The sequence below is a fragment of the Columba livia genome, chromosome 3 (assembly GCF_036013475.1).
Source record: "Columba livia isolate bColLiv1 breed racing homer chromosome 3, bColLiv1.pat.W.v2, whole genome shotgun sequence".
Classification (NCBI taxonomy): domain Eukaryota; kingdom Metazoa; phylum Chordata; class Aves; order Columbiformes; family Columbidae; genus Columba; species Columba livia.
The window spans coordinates 90,739,568-90,756,803 of NC_088604.1; the positions used below are offsets into that span (position 1 = coordinate 90,739,568).

At 44.1% G+C, this 17,236-nt stretch overlaps 1 protein-coding gene across 3 annotated transcripts in view; it reads right to left on the bottom strand.

Moving 5' to 3' along the window:
- The window catches only part of LOC102098225 (uncharacterized), a 58,131-nt gene that overhangs the window by 25,714 nt on the left and 15,181 nt on the right, over positions 1-17,236 (bottom strand). For all 3 annotated transcript variants that reach the window (XM_005503825.3, XM_021289482.2, XM_013367432.3), the window contains exons 2-3: positions 14,080-14,155; positions 12,335-12,825 (exon numbers count right to left, since the gene is read on the bottom strand). In XM_005503825.3, the coding sequence (XP_005503882.1) occupies positions 12,335-12,825; positions 14,080-14,155 (567 nt within the window). The remainder of the gene's footprint in view (positions 1-12,334; positions 12,826-14,079; positions 14,156-17,236) is intronic.

Sequence of the window (17,236 nt, forward strand, 5' to 3'; positions counted from 1 at the left end):
ACAAGCAGCGCTAGAAGTATATCGGCAAACAGTGCTTTTCCCTGGATGCTGCAATGCAATGAGCTTCATGGGCTCCAGCACAGGATACACATTACTCCTGCCGAATGTTCTAACCTCCCCTGTGCAAGAGCAGTGATGTGCCAGCTCAGAGCCAAAAGCAGGTCACCACCCTTCTGAACAGGTGTCAGCAGAGCACAGCGATCCTTACAGCTGTACCCAAATAACCAGTCTGGGAACTGCTGACCTCATGTATGCCACTCCTTTGTCTGCATCAAGATCCGCTTTGCAAATAGCTGGAAATAAACCTTCAGCTCAATAAGATCTCTATCAGAACCTGTATAACACATGGCAGCACTCATAACACACACAACAATTTTAATATACAAATCATTCCAGTGTTTCCTTTTTTCAGTTCAGGATTTTGACCTATCTCATGCTTACAAAACAGTCATGTCCTAGAACCAAGAGGGCTCATTCACCTGCCACACTGGAGAAGGGCAGGAGTTCAGATTATCTAATTAAAAGAAGAAACAGCAGAGAATAAAGGCCAACCTGAATGTCTCAAGGCCAAGTTCATTAAGATCCTCTGTGCAGAGAAAGGTTGATAACAAAAGCAAGAATTTATACCACATTTATATGAATAGTTTTGAGGGTGTTTGAGGGATTTGGATGCTTGAATCTGGAAAGCAAATGAACCAGTGTCTGAACTCTGTACTGAGTTTTATACAGTGGATCAAGCAACATAGGCAGGCCTCTGTTGGAGCAGCAGTTACTGCTGCTCTCTGATTCTAACCCTACCAGCAGCCCATCATGAGATAGCAATCTGATCTTTTTCAGCTTCTTGTGGTTTACTGTTTCACTCATCTCTAGGGTCTTTCCATAGGCTGTTTTAGCATAACTGCCCATAGTAAAAGAGTCTGCAAAATGCAGACAGGAAGAATCAGCACATCAAAAATACCTTTCATGCTTCTTGTAACAGTCAGACTTGAAAAGAACATTAGGTGTGTGATGAAAGATGCAAGAATACTAAAAGATGTCATACTAGAAGACTCTCTGCTCAAAAAACATTTTCCAAGAGCACCACTTCCACTGCTCATAATTACACTCATTCCTCTAAAAACACGTAGAAACCAGAGCTGGCAGAGTTATTCAGAGGATGACAGGAAATTATATTAAGTTGGAAACAAGTTAAGAGCTTGATTTAGTAGCACACCAAATTCAGAACTATGATGAAAATACACCTATCATGAACACCATGGTATTCCAATCAGAGCTCTGACCAAAGCACCGCAGCTTAGGTTTCAAGACTTACATTAAGGTATGCTCAATATATGGTCATATAGCCGTATCTAGCCAGGTACACCACACTCTAGTGCAAGGCTTGTCTTTCCTGCACATGCAGCAAACAATAGCAGCAGCAGACTTTCCTGAACAAACCCAGGGCATTCCATTACCTATGGTGGTTCCCCAAGCCACAAACTATATCACCCATAAAGGGACAAATAACATGTTTACAGCAGTGAGAAAACAAGACATCTCACTGGCCCCATTTTAAGGATATTTCTATCTATGCTAAGAATTGCACAGATCCACTAGTTTGGCAATTTGGAAATTGATTTGTTCCTTGTTTCTCAGTCATATTATGTCCACATACCATCACACCGGAGCCTATAGGAGCCTCTGAAGCAACAGGGAGTTCCTAAAATCTCCACAGGTAGGCAAATAACTTATCTATGCCATCAAAAATGAGCATGCTTACAACAGGATTACAAGGTAACTTGCAAAGTGATTCAGAGTTTTATTCTTTGTATAACTGCTCAACCCATTTTTTCTATAATCAAACATATGAAGGTGAAATTATAGCTTGCAAAGCTATGCCAGGATTTTAAAACACAAGCACATTTTTAGAACTAAAAATATAGTTTGCCCCAGCATAGACATGACCACAGACTTCATTAGCATTAAGGTCCGACCACTCTAGAGGATCCTCAGTTTTGCAAATTCATTCCTATGAAAATTGTTTTGTATGAGCAAAGTCCAACAGGAGATTGAAAAGATTATTTTCTATGAGGAAAACCAGCAAACTTACTAGGATTTCCCATTAAATATCTTAATTTGTGCTTTTAATTTACCTGTGGCCCCCAGGACATTTATGCTTTTGAAACCTTAAATTTAGAAAAAAATGTAATTAATATGTTTTTGGCTTGGAGAGGGAGGGTTTGTCTTTGACTCAGTCACCATTTCCTCAAAACCAATTGCAGCTCAACAAGAAGCATGTGTATGGGAACACAGCTCTGGAGAAGGGCTGGGAGTTTTAGAAGTGAATTTGCTCAGTCTCCATCTACTTGAGAAGTAGATGCTTTTATTGAGTGCCTCCTCCTGTGAGATGAGCTGTGGACCAATGCCCAAAACTCCCATTGACATCAACAGGCTGAAAGAAAGCACAAGCAGAGCCCAGCAGTGCAGTTCTCATGTGAGCCAACAATGGAGAGCCAGCTATTCAGAGCAGGGGCGGAAAATCAGAGCCAAACGCCAGCCCACGCCAAGGACAGCTGTGTTGTTGACAGCCAGGCTGGCCATCCTACCATACCAAAGCTTGTCTCAAAAAACAGTATTTCCTAGAGTGTTTACTCTAGTCACAGGCTTGGCCTTAAAAGTTCAGCCAGCTTCTGCCTATTGAACAGTAATGGCTGCTGCATTTTCAAGTCTCAGACGTGCTAAAGGACAAGCTGCTTGCTTTCAAGTCTGCAATGGCAAAACCAGAGCACAAACGCCGGGCATTAATAGTTAATCTGCACCATCACATGACTGCCCTGTTTCTGCTGCTTCCAAACCACTACCTCCCTCCTTCCTTCTCACTCACAAGCAGTGCCCCACAGCATGACTCCAAGGTGCAAAGCACACCTGTGTCACCTCTCAAATACCAGTGTCAAGTTGTACTGGATGAGGAAGGTGTCCTACTTCAGAGATAGGGGGCTAAGCAGGGCCAGTGGAAAGCAAAGGGAAAATACAAGTTCTTGCTTTCTATTCCTTGCTATCATTACTTCTGTGTAGTCTTTTGCACAAGTTTCTTACCATCTGATTTTTATGCAGTAGTAGGCTGTGGGTTCTGAGTTCTAAGAGACCGGTCACTTGTGTAAGTGCTTAAGCTGAGAATTCAATGCTTAGTAGTGGTAGCAGGGTATGAACAAAAGAAAAAGCCTAACCTATCTGTTCTGCTCATTTCAGTTTCTTAGTCTATATAAAAATCAGAAAAGCAAGCAGAAAACTGCCACCATCATCGGATGCTTTCTGGACTACAAGAGGAATAGCCAGCTTGGTACTAAATAGCCATTTACCCTTCCCAGTCTCCTCAAGCTCACCTCACTGATCCTCTAAAGAGGTAAACTGTAAGGCTTTAACTCTTTTCAGAGATCAATGCCACAAGCAAAAGACGTCACTTATAACGCCTGAAGAGAGATCCACTCATCCGCGGACCAAATACAACATAGGCAGTGACAGCATATGGTGAAGCTGCCTGCACACTCCTCTTCTCCCCAGGCAATGATGAGATATTTGTATCACAATGAGCCACATGCTGAGGGAGGAGTGGGAAAGGAGAGGTATCTGGACAACTCAAGAGCCACACTGGGACCCAGCCCAGGCAGCCCTTCTACTCCAGACACACCAAGGCTGGGTGAGGTGAGGACAATCCAGCCCTATTCCAGAGGAGAGCACTGTAGAGAAGGTCCTTACCTTCACTTCTAAACAACATCTACTAACCAGTCTTGCTGGAAAGTATAAGCAGGTTGCAGAAAAACTTCTTAATCTGCCAGGCTCTTGAGGCTACTTGGGTTGAATTCAGAAAGTGGGACAGAGAACACGCCAGCATTATCCTTCTGCACTGTACTGTGTCAAAACAAGAAACAAAAGATCCCTTGGAAAACCTTCTTCGAAAAGGACCTGCAACCACCAACACACAAGAGACAGAACATCTATATGCTGCAGGGTGGCCACCCTTGAGAATCCAACGCAGCACCCACTCCATCACTGCCATTCATCCCACCTCAAATCACATTTTAACCAGTTGTGTTGCTGCAGCCAGGATCTCCAGGTTTTGTTGGGTGACGTTTTTTGTGGCCTGCTGGCAGCCCACCATAAAGTAGCACCAGTAGATAGGGCAGACTGAGCTTTTCCTTCCACTAGCTCAGTAGGAACTGTTCTTTGAGAGAAAAATGCTAGAGGTCAAGACCCCAACCTTGTCTATCCACATGCAAAGACTCTGGCAGCCACTTTCAGGTGGGAACACCTTTTTTTTCCAAATTTGCTCCCTTTGGGCCTACTTACCTACCCCTCAGAGAGACACACAGAGTTCAAGCCCTGCACAGTATCATCAGTAGCACCCAGGACTTCTCCCTAAGTCACAGCCCAAGGACACATGCCAGTGGTACCCATATGCCCATTTGATCTCCTCTCTCCGGTCTGCAGCCAAAGAATCAGCTTTAGTCTAATACCTTCTTACCAGGCTTTAGAGCTTAGAGGAAAAAAGAAAGACAGCAGGGTTGGGAAGGTAGCCAGCAAGACTGCCAATCTAAATGATAAGCCTTTGGCTTTAACCTTGGGCTCATAATTTGCTGCCACTGCTGCCAGGTGCTATTATTGTCCTTTTGGGAATCTCAGTAGAACAAAATGACTCTCTAGCTGTCTCCACTAATTCTTACCCGCCTCTTTCCCTTCCTGTCCCACAGATCTCTCTTATCTTCAACACATACTCTCCTAAACTTCAGCTACATCTAATTTCCTTCCCTCATCTTCCTTTCCCTCAACCAAGCTCTCTGGTGCACTCCAAATCACCATGACCATCCTAATCTCCACTTTCATGATTCAATGCAGCACCTCAAGGAACCAGGTTTCAGATGTTTCAGCAGATGCTCTAACTACTGGCTCACACTTAGAGACATCCCAGGTGGTACTTAGGTCCCATGGTACTCCAAATAGCTATATTCACCAAATAGCTATATTCAACATGCAAGCTCCCAGGAAAAAAAAAAAAAAGGCAGTTATCTGGCCAGATACCCCAGGGAAAAAAAGGGATAGATAAATATTTCCAGACAGAAGTACTTGTATAGTGGCTCACTTGTCCATCTCCCTCTTGAACTGTTATCCCTTTGCATGTGTTACAAAACCAGATCGAAAATGCACTCAGACAAAACAAGGCAGGAAGGGATAAAGAGCAGAAGTGTTTGGCCCTAGGGATGGAGAAGCCAATACACTCTGCGCCAGGGCTGACACAATGGTGAAAGAGATCCAAGGAGAGATGTGTCATCAGAATAAGAGTGTGCTAGCAGCACACCTGAAAGGTGAACATTGTATTAGCAGATCACAGAATCGACTGGGTTGGAAAAGACCTCAGAGATCATCGAGTCCAACCCTTGGTCCAACTCTAGTCCATTTACTAGATCATGGCACTAAGTGCCACGTCCAATCTCAGTTTAAAAGCCTCCAGGGACAGCGAGTCCATCACTTCCCTGGGCAGGCCATTCCAATGCCTGACCACTCTCTCTGTAAAGAATTTCTTTCTAATATCCAGCCTAAATTTCCCCTGGCAGAGTTTAAGCCCATGCCCCCTTGTCCTATTGCTAACTGCCTGGGAGAAGAGACCAATCCCCACCTGGCTATAACTTCCCTTCAGGTAGTTCTAGAGAGTGATGAGGTCACCTCTAAGCCTCCTCTTTTCTAGACTAAACAACCCCAGCTCCCTCAGCCTCTCCCCATAGGTCTTATGTTCAAGTCCCTTCACCAGTCGTGTTGCCCTTCTCTGGACCCACTCCAGCACTTCAATGTCTTTCCTGAACTGAGGGGCCCAGAACTGAACACAATACTCCAGGTGTGGCCTCACCAATGCAGAGTACAGGGGAAGGATCACCTCCCTTGTCCTGCTGTCGTGGAGCAGGACAGAATTGGAGTAGACTTGCATAGAAATTAATTCTGCATTTCAACAATGTACAGAGAACATAGATCCTCATAGAGAAGCTGTTGATGTACAGGTTGGACAAGCAGACAGTGAGGTGAGCAGTGAAGCTCAGAGGGTTATGATCAATGGCACACAGACTAGTTGGAGGCCAACAATTAGTGATGTACCCCAGCAGTCAATATTGGATCCAGTCCTGTTCAGTGTTTTCATTAGTGATCTAAATGATGGGGCAGAGTGCACCCTCAGCAAGTTTGCTGATAACACAAATCAGGGAAGAGCAGCTGATACACTAGCGAGACCTTGAAGACCTTGACAGGCAGAAGCCACTCAGGAAACACTTTTGCTGTGAGGGTGGCTAAGCACTGGCAGGCATTGTCCAGGGAGGCTGCAGAATCTCCATCCTTGGAGATATTCAAAAGCTAGACACAGTCCTAGGCAACTGGCTCCAGGTGAGCCTGACTAAGCAGAGGGGTTGGACAAGATGCCCTCCAGAGGACCCTTCCAACCTCAGTCATCCTGTAAGAATGCTCTAACCTGTGTCATGCTGATTGACGCTTAAAGTTTAGGAATAGGACTGGATTATCCTACCTGCCTAGCCCTTGACATTTACAAGCTGGTACCAAGGCAGCAGGTGAGCCTTACCATCAGTGAAGACATAGTCAAGTCAACTGCCTCCTTCAGGAAAGAAGAGGAAATCATTACCCTTTCTAGGAAGCAGCTAGACCATGTTCTACATGGGTTACCACTCTTTTATGGTCTTATTTATACAGCCCTGAGAGCACACAGACACTTCCATTACAGCATGTTTTTGCATGGATTAGATAACCATCCAGGAACACTTTGGGGACATAGAGAAAGCAGCACAGATAACTGCTGCCTGGCAGAATCATAATCACCTCCTCAGGGCAGGGTGGGGTTCCTCATGCCTTCCCTTGCTATTGAGTCTCTACCTCTCAGACAGCACATCTTTCTTCCTACCCTCCCTCTCTTTGAAACTGTCAGACTGCTGATGCCTTGAGCAGCAAACCAGATACCAGCTGGGTGGCACTGAGCCAGAGTCTTTGTATAACACACATCAAACCAGAAGAGAACATCTCCTCAGCTTCTCCAAAGACATAACGAATGAGACACCTCTACCATGCCACATCACCCATTCCTGTGGTACATGTCTGAAGGCCCAGAGCCTTCTGCTGCAGAACTACATCCTTGCAGGCAAGTAGACCAGACAATCTAACCAATCATTTTCAGCCCCAAACTTTCTCATGCTAGGATTGCCTTGCAGCAGCCAGGCATAGCATTTGTTTTGCTGGCAACTTGAGTGCCAAATGCTGGCAGGGCTGAGACAGACAGGGGCTTCTGTGCTGGAGAAGCAGCTGCTGTAGAGTATTTCTGGGGGTGAAAAATAAAAGCAAAATTGCAGAAGGTTACCAGAAGCAGGATTTCTCATTCTGTAATGGTGCAATCAGTTTCTGCAACAGTTTCCTTATTAATTGCTTCAATACTCTACTTCAGTCATGGACAAAGAACTGCTATGGCCCAACTTTTCACACCTGGGAAAAGCAAGTTCTGGCAATAGGCCGCTTAGGAAATGGTGTAAGCCATTACGCTCAGCACAGGTCCCTGAACTCTGTTCAGTCACTCTGGAGAGCAAGAGCCAGGGCAGAGACAGTGATGAAACTACCACCAGCACCAGCAGTGGGTTTTCCAGCACCCCCACAGCACAGAGGCAAGCTCAGACAGGCAAACAGATGATAACAATTTTCAGGGACTGTCACAGCTTGGAATCAAATGGGAGGCCAAGAGGTGAAAAGGACTCATGAGCTCACACATTCTCTATCTGGAAGCTATTTGTCAAGTCCTGGAGAGACAGGCAAGGGCAAAGCCCAGCTGTGCTAAGAATACTGAAATATCACCCTGGAACCAGTAGTAGTCCAAAGCACAGACCTCAGCATACCAGGGGTCACATGCTGGTACTTGGTCATGTATGGCAAGTACTATCCTGCAGCCTCTGTGCAACCAGTATCAGCCCAAAGCAAGCTTTGAGTGCCTAGCACCCTACCAGGCCCAGTCCAACCAACATGCCAGCATTCAAATATGCAGCAGGAAGACTGCTCTGTCTGACATTACACAGCTAAGCCCAGATCAGGGCTCACACTGCACCCAGGCCACTTTCAGTGTCAAGACAAGACAAAATTCCACTCACCCATCACACCAAAAGGGTACAGTGTCTGCAGTGAGAAATCCAAATGTTAGCACAGGATTTGTTTTTGTCTTCTGTGTTGGCCTTTTTCATGCTAGCATCTCAAAGCATTTAAAATAATGCATTAAGCCTCCAAAAGTCAAGGATATTGATATTATCTACTCATACGTACAGATAAACTATGGCAGAAATGTTTCACAACTTGCTCAGAGCTACCTAGTGACTTTGTAGTGTCAACTGGAAATACACCCACATACCCAGACTCTCTGCCTTGTACTTTAAAACAAGTCTTTCCTTACCAACAACCTATCCGCACATATATAAAGACAATTTGGGTTGCTCACCAGGCCAACCCAAAGCTGCTCTCCAAAAGACATCTCTTGTGATCTCTCCCTGCAAATGCTGCACTCTGACTTCTCAAGCTGTTAAAAGTAGATTTCAAAGGAGCTACAGCCAGTCCCACTAAACAGGACAGGAGAATGGACCCTTTACTTCCCTTCTGTTTATATAATGTGCCAGGAACAATTAGTCTCATTCCCTGGGAAAGAGCTCCGTGGCTCCAAGGAGTCTTCGTGACACCATGGACTTCCTTACACCTCAGGCGACCCTTGCAGTCCCCTGGTGCCTTCACCTTGAGCTGTCAAAAGATGCCCTGCTTTCCTTGACCTCATGCTCTCAGCATTACCAAAAAAGCCAGGTCAGCTGAAGTTAACAGGGTGGCAGCAGCCACAGTCTTTTCAGGACATGCACAACTTTCATTAAATAGCAAGTGGCTGGCAACAGGGCCTGCATGTAATGATGTTGCTGTCCAAGGACCACGATCCAGGGGTGGCTGGGAGAGGGCATTCACTGCAGCAACGCAGGAGTCTGCACAAGCCAGGGTATTTCTGCCCAATTAGGAGAAAGAAAAAAGTCTTCTGAGCTAATTTTCTAGTCCTTTGGTGAAGAAAAGCATGCATTGAATTGCCCTTGCTCAGCCTCAATAGGGAAGAGGCTGGGTGGCCAGCTGACCAGCCAGGGTGGGAAATACACCCACCGCTTTCCAGACTCATGGCTGGGGCACAAAAGGGCAGAATCACACTGCGTGTGAAGCTGGAATGGCATGGCCTGACACCTAATCAGAACAGGACTTTGTAAACCTGCTCCTGTGCAGCCTTTCCTGCTGAGGGAGGCTAATCTGAAAGGCCCAGATTATGGAGATTTCCATTTATCCATAGGCCATAGAGGTAGAAACACAGCAATTCCCTAACCCTTAAAAGTACTCAGACTGCCCCCAACCCGCTTGTGTTTCCCAATTTGCTCCCCTTCCTTACCAAAAGGCACCAAATCACTGGAACACAAAGACATTTGGACGCTACATGCCACCAATCCATGGCGTTCCTGCAAAAGTTGCCTTGTCTGTTCCACCCTAAGAACAATTTAAGTATCCCAACACAGAATCGCTCCACACTACAACTCTCTGGACCAATTTTCCACCACCATCGAACAAATAGGATTTGATGCAAAGGCAAAGCACTCAACATCTCTTCACCCACCCTTAATTAACCCATACCACATGATGCACCCAAAAGTGTCTTCTTGTCTCAGAACATACTTGTTTCTGGCACAAATTAATCTTGTCTGATACTCTTTGTCATCTGTCAGCTCCACAGAGCTGCAGGAATGGGAAGTAAGTCTCAGTGATAAGAGGGAAAACCACATCTGCTGCTCAAAACAGTTTCCATCTGATTACATTTTTCAGCTGCATTCTCACGGGCAAGCACATGATAGTAAGGATAAGAATCACAAAGCAAGACTAGTTTGATGTTCAGAGCCCAGATGAAGCTTTAGAGTAGCCAGTTTAATATCATTCCTCATTTGCATTGTTTATCTGACCAAAAACAAACAAAAAAATCCACACAAACAAACAAAAAACCACACAACACACACACGATGCCAAGTGCTGCCCAGGCAGTTAATAAGAGGCTTTTTTAGTGGAAACTGAGACCAAGAAACACACACCCTGTTCCCATTTTACAGGTGGGGAATGGAGGTACTGAATGAGACTTGCCCAGCTTTATACAAAGATTTTGTGACAGAACTCAAAACAAAACCCAGATTTCAGATCACAGTCATAACAAATGAGATTGCTGATTTTAGCTAAGCTGGTGGAAATCCATGTGTCGGTAGAAGACCCAATCTAGCACACTATTGTTACTTCTCTATCATGATTTTGTAGCAGAAAACAAGTACATGTAGCAAGCAAGGAGTCATCATAAAGCTCCAAGAAGTTACTGGTTAAAATAAATTAAAACTATTAAAATACTACAAATGACCAAACACAATATTCAGGCTGCATATCGCTTTGCATGTTTCTCTCCACCTCTCCCCCACTCCCAAAAATAAAAGCAGCACACTTTTTAATTAAAACCATTAGCTGAATATCCTTTACTTATAACAAGGATTCCACAACCTAGAAGTGTTAATCACATCTACAGTAATAATGTTATTTAAAACACACCCCCACCTCCACTCCAGATTTCAACTTCTTCTGCAAAACTATTTGCCACAATTAATCCAGAAGTGTAGAAGAACAGATGGACTAGGAAACAAACCCTTCTCCCAGTATTTCCCAGAAAACAAAACAAACAAGCAAACAAACAAACAACAACAACAAAAAAACACAACACCCACAAAAACAACAAAGACACAAAAACAAACTAACAAAAACAAAAAAAAAAAACACACCAAAACCACAACAGTTTGGAAAGCTTATTTAAATTACCCCTAACCTTCACCAACATACTCCCAAACACACTGCTGAAAGGAACTTAGCGCAGGTAGATGCTATGCCTGGGATACAAATCAGAGAAAGCACTTGGGCCAAAAGGAATATTTCTTCATTTACTGCCATGTACTCTGATAAAAAGAAGGCTGGACACAGGCTTACCAGCTTTCTTCCCCTCTCATTAGGATGTAAGGCTAATTAAAGTCTGTCAATATCAGTAGAAGATCTGGGTGATGTGAAGTGCAAAACTGGGCCTTTTGAATGTTCTGTGAGCAGAAACTTGGCTAGAAGGGTAAAGAGAGGGTGAAGAAAAGTGCACTGAAAACATAAGTCTCTGTATTATGTATTCACAGGATGTACACTGCCAGCAGGACTGAGAATAAGCAGCAGTGTAATGGGGAAATGGAAGGGTCTCACTTGTATGAATCTTAGAAAATAAATACATAGTCCTTTCTTTTAGTGGATCCATCTTGTAGGCTTAAAGGGTGTGTTGTTAGTGAGGTTAAAACTAGTACATCCAACCAACTAGAAGCAGTGAAATTTGTCCCTAATTAAAGGAAATTTAGAACTGAAAATAACTATCTTTAACTTACTGCAATTTACTGGGGTCAGCAAATGTCTGCAGATACTCTTTCAAACTGAGACTACACCAGGGCAAGAAAAATAAATAAAGAACAAGCTGAAATACTAACTCTACAGAAACACCTTCTGAAAGAGAGCTGGGCAGCCCACTCCACCAGGGCATGCCCCATTACTCAGCCTTGCAGAAATGAGAAAAACTAGCATTTATATACCTCCATTACAGGTCCCTACAAAAGTCCAGCAAAATCAAGAGTAACTCCATCTAAAGCAGACAGTAAATAGTTTATATTTGTAAAGTGTTACGAAGGTAAAAAGCACTGTTTTACACTGCTGTAAAACTCCAAGGATACACAGAGACCTGAGCCCAAGGAGGTCAACAAATGTGGAAATACCCATTATCACCAAGTCCAAAACCACTTCCATCACAAAGGTATTTCTTTATACAACCCTAAGCAATGAATTTATTTTGGAATAAGTGGTATAGATCAGATCATGGCAGCAGGAGTAACTTGAAAAAAGTGAACTCCAGCGATTTTGTTCCCAATTAACACAATGAACCAGACAGTATGGATGCTGCCTTCCTAATGAGGGTAGCAAGAGAACAGCCCAACTGTAACAAGAGCCACTCAAGTAGCAGCAGCTTTACCTCTCAGAGAGGTATCTAGTTTATCCTAGACAGATGGCAAAAGTATCAATTATGTCCCTGAAGATGTGATCATAAGAAGCAACTCTATGAATTTCCTGAGCTCTGCCTTAATAATCCTTCTCAGTCTTTGCTTATGACACCTTCTCTCAAGTGATGCTGCCTTCCTCATATGAAATTCTGCCTTACCTGCTGCATTTTTTCCAGGTCAAGACTGGGCCTGCTGACCTTATCCCCATATCCTTGTCGATGTCTCTTACAGGGCATGACTTGCTCAAGGCCCGCCCCAACGCTTGTGAAGATTAAAGGTCTGGAGGCTGGGCTCCGTACCAGGGGCTGGACTCTCTTGGGAGGGGAGGCACTGAACAGCACGGGGCTTGGGCTGGCGTGCAGGCCATCGGCCTGCTCTGCCACAGGCCGGAAGGACATCGCACACAAGTTCTTCACTTCTTCATCACTGGAGGAGGTGTTGTTGCTGTCACTGCAGCAGGCAAGCCTGCTGACCTGGGACCACTTCCGCTTCTCAGCGGCGAACTCTCGGTTGATGCGCTCCAGCTCCTCTTCTGAGCTGTGGCGGTCAAGGCTGGCATGGAAGAGGGCCCGAACCTTGCAGCATTGGTTCTCCTGGTTCTGGAGCTGGTTGGTGGCCAGAGGGGTCAAGGTACAATTCCGTCTTCTCTCTGGTGGGAGGAGGAGATAGAGGAGTGGCACAGCAGACCTGTGTCCCACACCCTAGTAAACTGGGCCTGCTTTCTCCTAACCTAGTTTTTGTATCTCCTCCCAAGTAAACTTCTGAGATGTTTTCACATCTTTTCTTCCCCAGAAGAAACATCCCTCAGCTGAATATTTCCAAATCTTTGGTTAGACCAGACTGCTAGACATCCCCTCACAAACTATCACCTTGAAGGCTAATTGCAGAGCAAGCTTACAGACCTGCTGCCCACCTCATCCCCCGAACATGAAGACAACATGATCTTACAAACATGTTGTTAGGCACTTGCCTCTAGCTGAAAACATTAAGTTCTAGTGACCAGTTCTGAGAACAGAGGAGGCAAGCAAGTTACATTATTCTAATCAGCATGTCTGTGGCTCACATAATCAAGATCTAGTTTCTGGAGGTGAAAGTCCTCTTTCTATTACAAGGCTTGTCATACAAGAGAGCCTGCCTTCAGCCACAAGCTGGGCACACTTTACCTGTTCTGCTGAGCTCTTTCTATGCTAAGCACATGGAGCACACATTTGAATTTCAACATGACATGTCCTGTGGGTCAGGAATTTAACTTCCGCCTTTGCATAAGAATCCACTTGAATTTGGCTAAACAAAAATAAAACATAGGGCATGCACAAATGATAGAGACTTAGCATAGCTCAACAGATGCATTTACTACAGATTTCACCTGCAGCTCTAAGCTGCTTCATACCAGGTCCAAAAACAACAGCAGAGCACTTGTCGCTACTCTATCAAAGACACTCAGCTAGAGTCAAGAATAGGACTGCTGAATACCGACAGTACAGGAACAAGGGAGTGAGTTAATCAGACAATGAGTCCAGGGGAATGAGGAAAGTGAAGGTCGAAACTCAAAATGGCAAGGAAGAGAAAACCTGGAAAAACAATGATGCAGGTGCACAAGCATGGAATAGAAGACACATTTTTAGTCCCAGCTCTGCTGCTGGCCCAATGTAGACCTTCTCTGTCCCATGTCTGCAGCACTGGGGCCTTAACATGTGGTTAACCATGTCTGTCTCTGATAAGAATAGTGCAACTGCAGAATATGATAGCAGCAGCTTCCCCCGTGAGGTCCCAAAGACTTCAAGGTGACTGATTTAATGCATCTGGTTGTGGACAGTAAAGGAGGCGTTTCCAAGAGCACAAGTGAAAAGCAAAATGGACTTCAGAGGTAGCATCACAGGACCCTCCTATTTCATCCCTTTACCTCTGTCGATCTGAGCAAGTTCCTGGTTCTCTCCCTCAGAGTCATCGCTGTCCTCATCACTTGGGGGGTAGGAGATCTAGGGGACAAGGAAAAAGAAAAGGCTTCATCAAGAACACTAAACATTGCTCTGCTGTTGCCCAAGCCACTTCCCCCACCCTCCTCCTCTCATATCCTGCTGGCATCCACCCCACCTAACCGCACACACCCAGCTGTAGCACCTCCTTGTATACACATCCTCATCTCCCAGCCTCAAACTCCCATCATATCCTCTTACTTGCAGCAACAGAAAACACACAACCTATCACTATTTCCACCTTACTGCACCACCAACTCTTTCCCAAGCACAACGAACACACCCTGCGCTTCACTCCCCAGACACACAGCTTACAACCATCATGGCCTACCACATCCACGTCACGTGGACAACTGAATCTCCAAAACCCACTGCTGAAATAAAGACACATCCTGTCAACAGCATTATCATCTTGCAAGGCACCCACAAATGGAAGTGGCATGTTAACTTTAGCCATCCTATGTATGTACCCACACTTCCCCTTGAAGGCATACACACATAAACCACCAAAAAGACTCATTTTGCTTTCCAACAGAACAACTCTGAAGAATGCAACAGAAATAAAAAACATGATTTCACAGAAATGCAAGCAATAACATTTTGTTGTCCCCACCAGCACAGATTCTTACAGTGCCACTGAACACCTTTAAATGCTCCAAGAGTAATGACAACCCACATGCTTTGTCTATCAGGAATTTTCAGGAACATTGCCAATGGACTTCACCAACCACTTGCTGTATACTCAAATACCACTTACTCAAAACATGTTCTAACATTGAACAAACTTGGTACTTGTCTCTTGAGAAGGCTTAAGAGATCTGAAACCAGGCTTTTGTAGGTCAGATAGATCCCACTGCTGCTGCGTTTCCTATGTAGAGGAAACCCTATCTACATCATTCCTAAGTGACTTGCTCTGCTGCATAGAGAATACCTGGAGGTTATTAGATCAAACCTTTGAACTATGCAGCTTAGTATGTGTCTCTGGCAATGGCCAAAACCAAATGAGTCAAAGGACACCATTAAAAGAGACAGTTCAGAAATAACATGATCACTGCAATGTCAGCTCTATTATTGCTTACACTTTTTTATTCAGAACAAACATTCCCATCATTCTTAGCTGAGTCTCACAAGCTACTTGGGCACAACAGAATCCAGTGGCAATAGGTTTCAAAAGGTTACATTCTGTTTTTCCATCTTAAAAGTGTCTGATACCCTGTGCTTGACTTTTATAGATGAGGAAGCATGCAACCATTACAGACTGGATCATTTCACCTCCACCACTGTTCCTAGGGAAACGTCCCTGAAGTGTTTCAGCCTCCCAGAGACCCAAAAGAACAACTGCACTTAACTAGGTTCCTATGCAGAGAAACAGAAATAGTGGAGAAATTCTGACTGATACTGAATTTGACAGCTCTTTAGTCAACACACCTGTTTTGTGACCATCCTCCAGGATTGCCTTTGCGGGTTTTGTTCCCCCAAAAGTTTGTTGTCACCTTTTTTCTCCTCCTTTTTTAGAAGCTACCTTTTGGCCTTCTATATTCATGTTGCCCTTTAAGAAAGCAGAAAATACTTTCCTTCCTTGCTAGTCTTTAAACTGCCCAACTGCCAAATGATGAATGGCGAAAGCGGCACGGACTTATCCCCATTGCTGATGTGCCTAAAGTAAATGTAGAGGGTTGTTTTTCCCATGCAATTACAATTTTCTTGTACATATTCACACACATGTGTAATTTAATAAAGGCGGCTGGCACTGAGGAACACTGCCAAATTAATAAACTTCTGTTTGTCCCCAGAACAGGTATAATACCTTGTTTGTGCCATGGTAGTTCACATAGAGGGGACAGCTGACACTAAGATGCCATTGTGCTAGCTGCTGTACAGACAGACAGTGGTCCTGTCTTCATTACAAAAGCTAAGGCTCCAATTCTAACTCGAGAGGTACTGACCTTAGTCTGTGGCTCATTACCACATTAAAAAACAAAACAAAACCACAACCTTCCATTTAGAACTAGCTGGGTTTTCAGTGAGTTTTAACAGCTCTGCGTGGGAAAGCCATCACCTCCAGTTTTTGTGCTGTAAATGTCAATACATGGCATGGTGCTGCTTCCAAAAAAAGAGGCAATGACATCTAGCACATGCAGGTCAAAGAGCTACTGCACAATGTCACTGGCTTGAAATGCTTAAGATAGGAGTTGGATTTGAGTCAATGATTGACATCTTGAAGGTCTTTGTGTGTACTGGTCCTAGGCTTCCAGAATATTCACTCCTCCCTGTACAAGTGCAATTTTGCTAGCCTCTAGTCTCATATGGATAAGTCTCCTCTGCTAAGTCTTCCCAGTCCCACAGGCAGACCAAGACTAATCTCCTGTAAGTTGCCTTAAACACTTCTCTATAGGCTTTGTTCAGAGCACTTGTGAGAAAAGAGAAACCTCTTTCAAACAAGAAGATATTGAGTCTGCGGATTTGGCCCCACAGGATATCCCAAAGAAATTAAAGTAGTAGGACAATACAAAAGGCTTCATGGGAAAAAGGGGCTCCCACAGTCTTGCTGCTAATCATCCTCCCAATGCTAGCCATGGAAAAGTAAGCACCCGTTCTTCTAAAATCAACTACAGTTTTTATGAGCAACATATCAACTGCTTTTCAGAATCAAGGCAATTAGTGACACCTGTTAAGCCACTCTTCCTGACACCTGTTTTTTCTTTTGGAAAAACACATCAGTAGTACATTTCTCCCAACATTCAGACTTGGTTTCTCCCACTACACCCACTGGTTTATTATACTCTTGCTCTAGACAACGTCCTCAGAAATTAGAATATTTTTGTAATACACATCACAGGCTAACCCTAAAAAAGCCTTAAAATCCAGAAAATGTGCATTTTATGCATTAAGTACACAGTTGATAAAACTCAAAAGTCACATTATCTCTAATGTCCAATCAACTGCACTGTTTTTCAGAAGTCCTCTCATCTCTGCTTGGTTTTCACATCTTTCAATGAGAGATAATAATTTTCCCCAGATTTGTCATTCAGAAAGGTCCTCTATTTTAGTATTGTTACATTATTTTCTTATTAGTAAATCCTT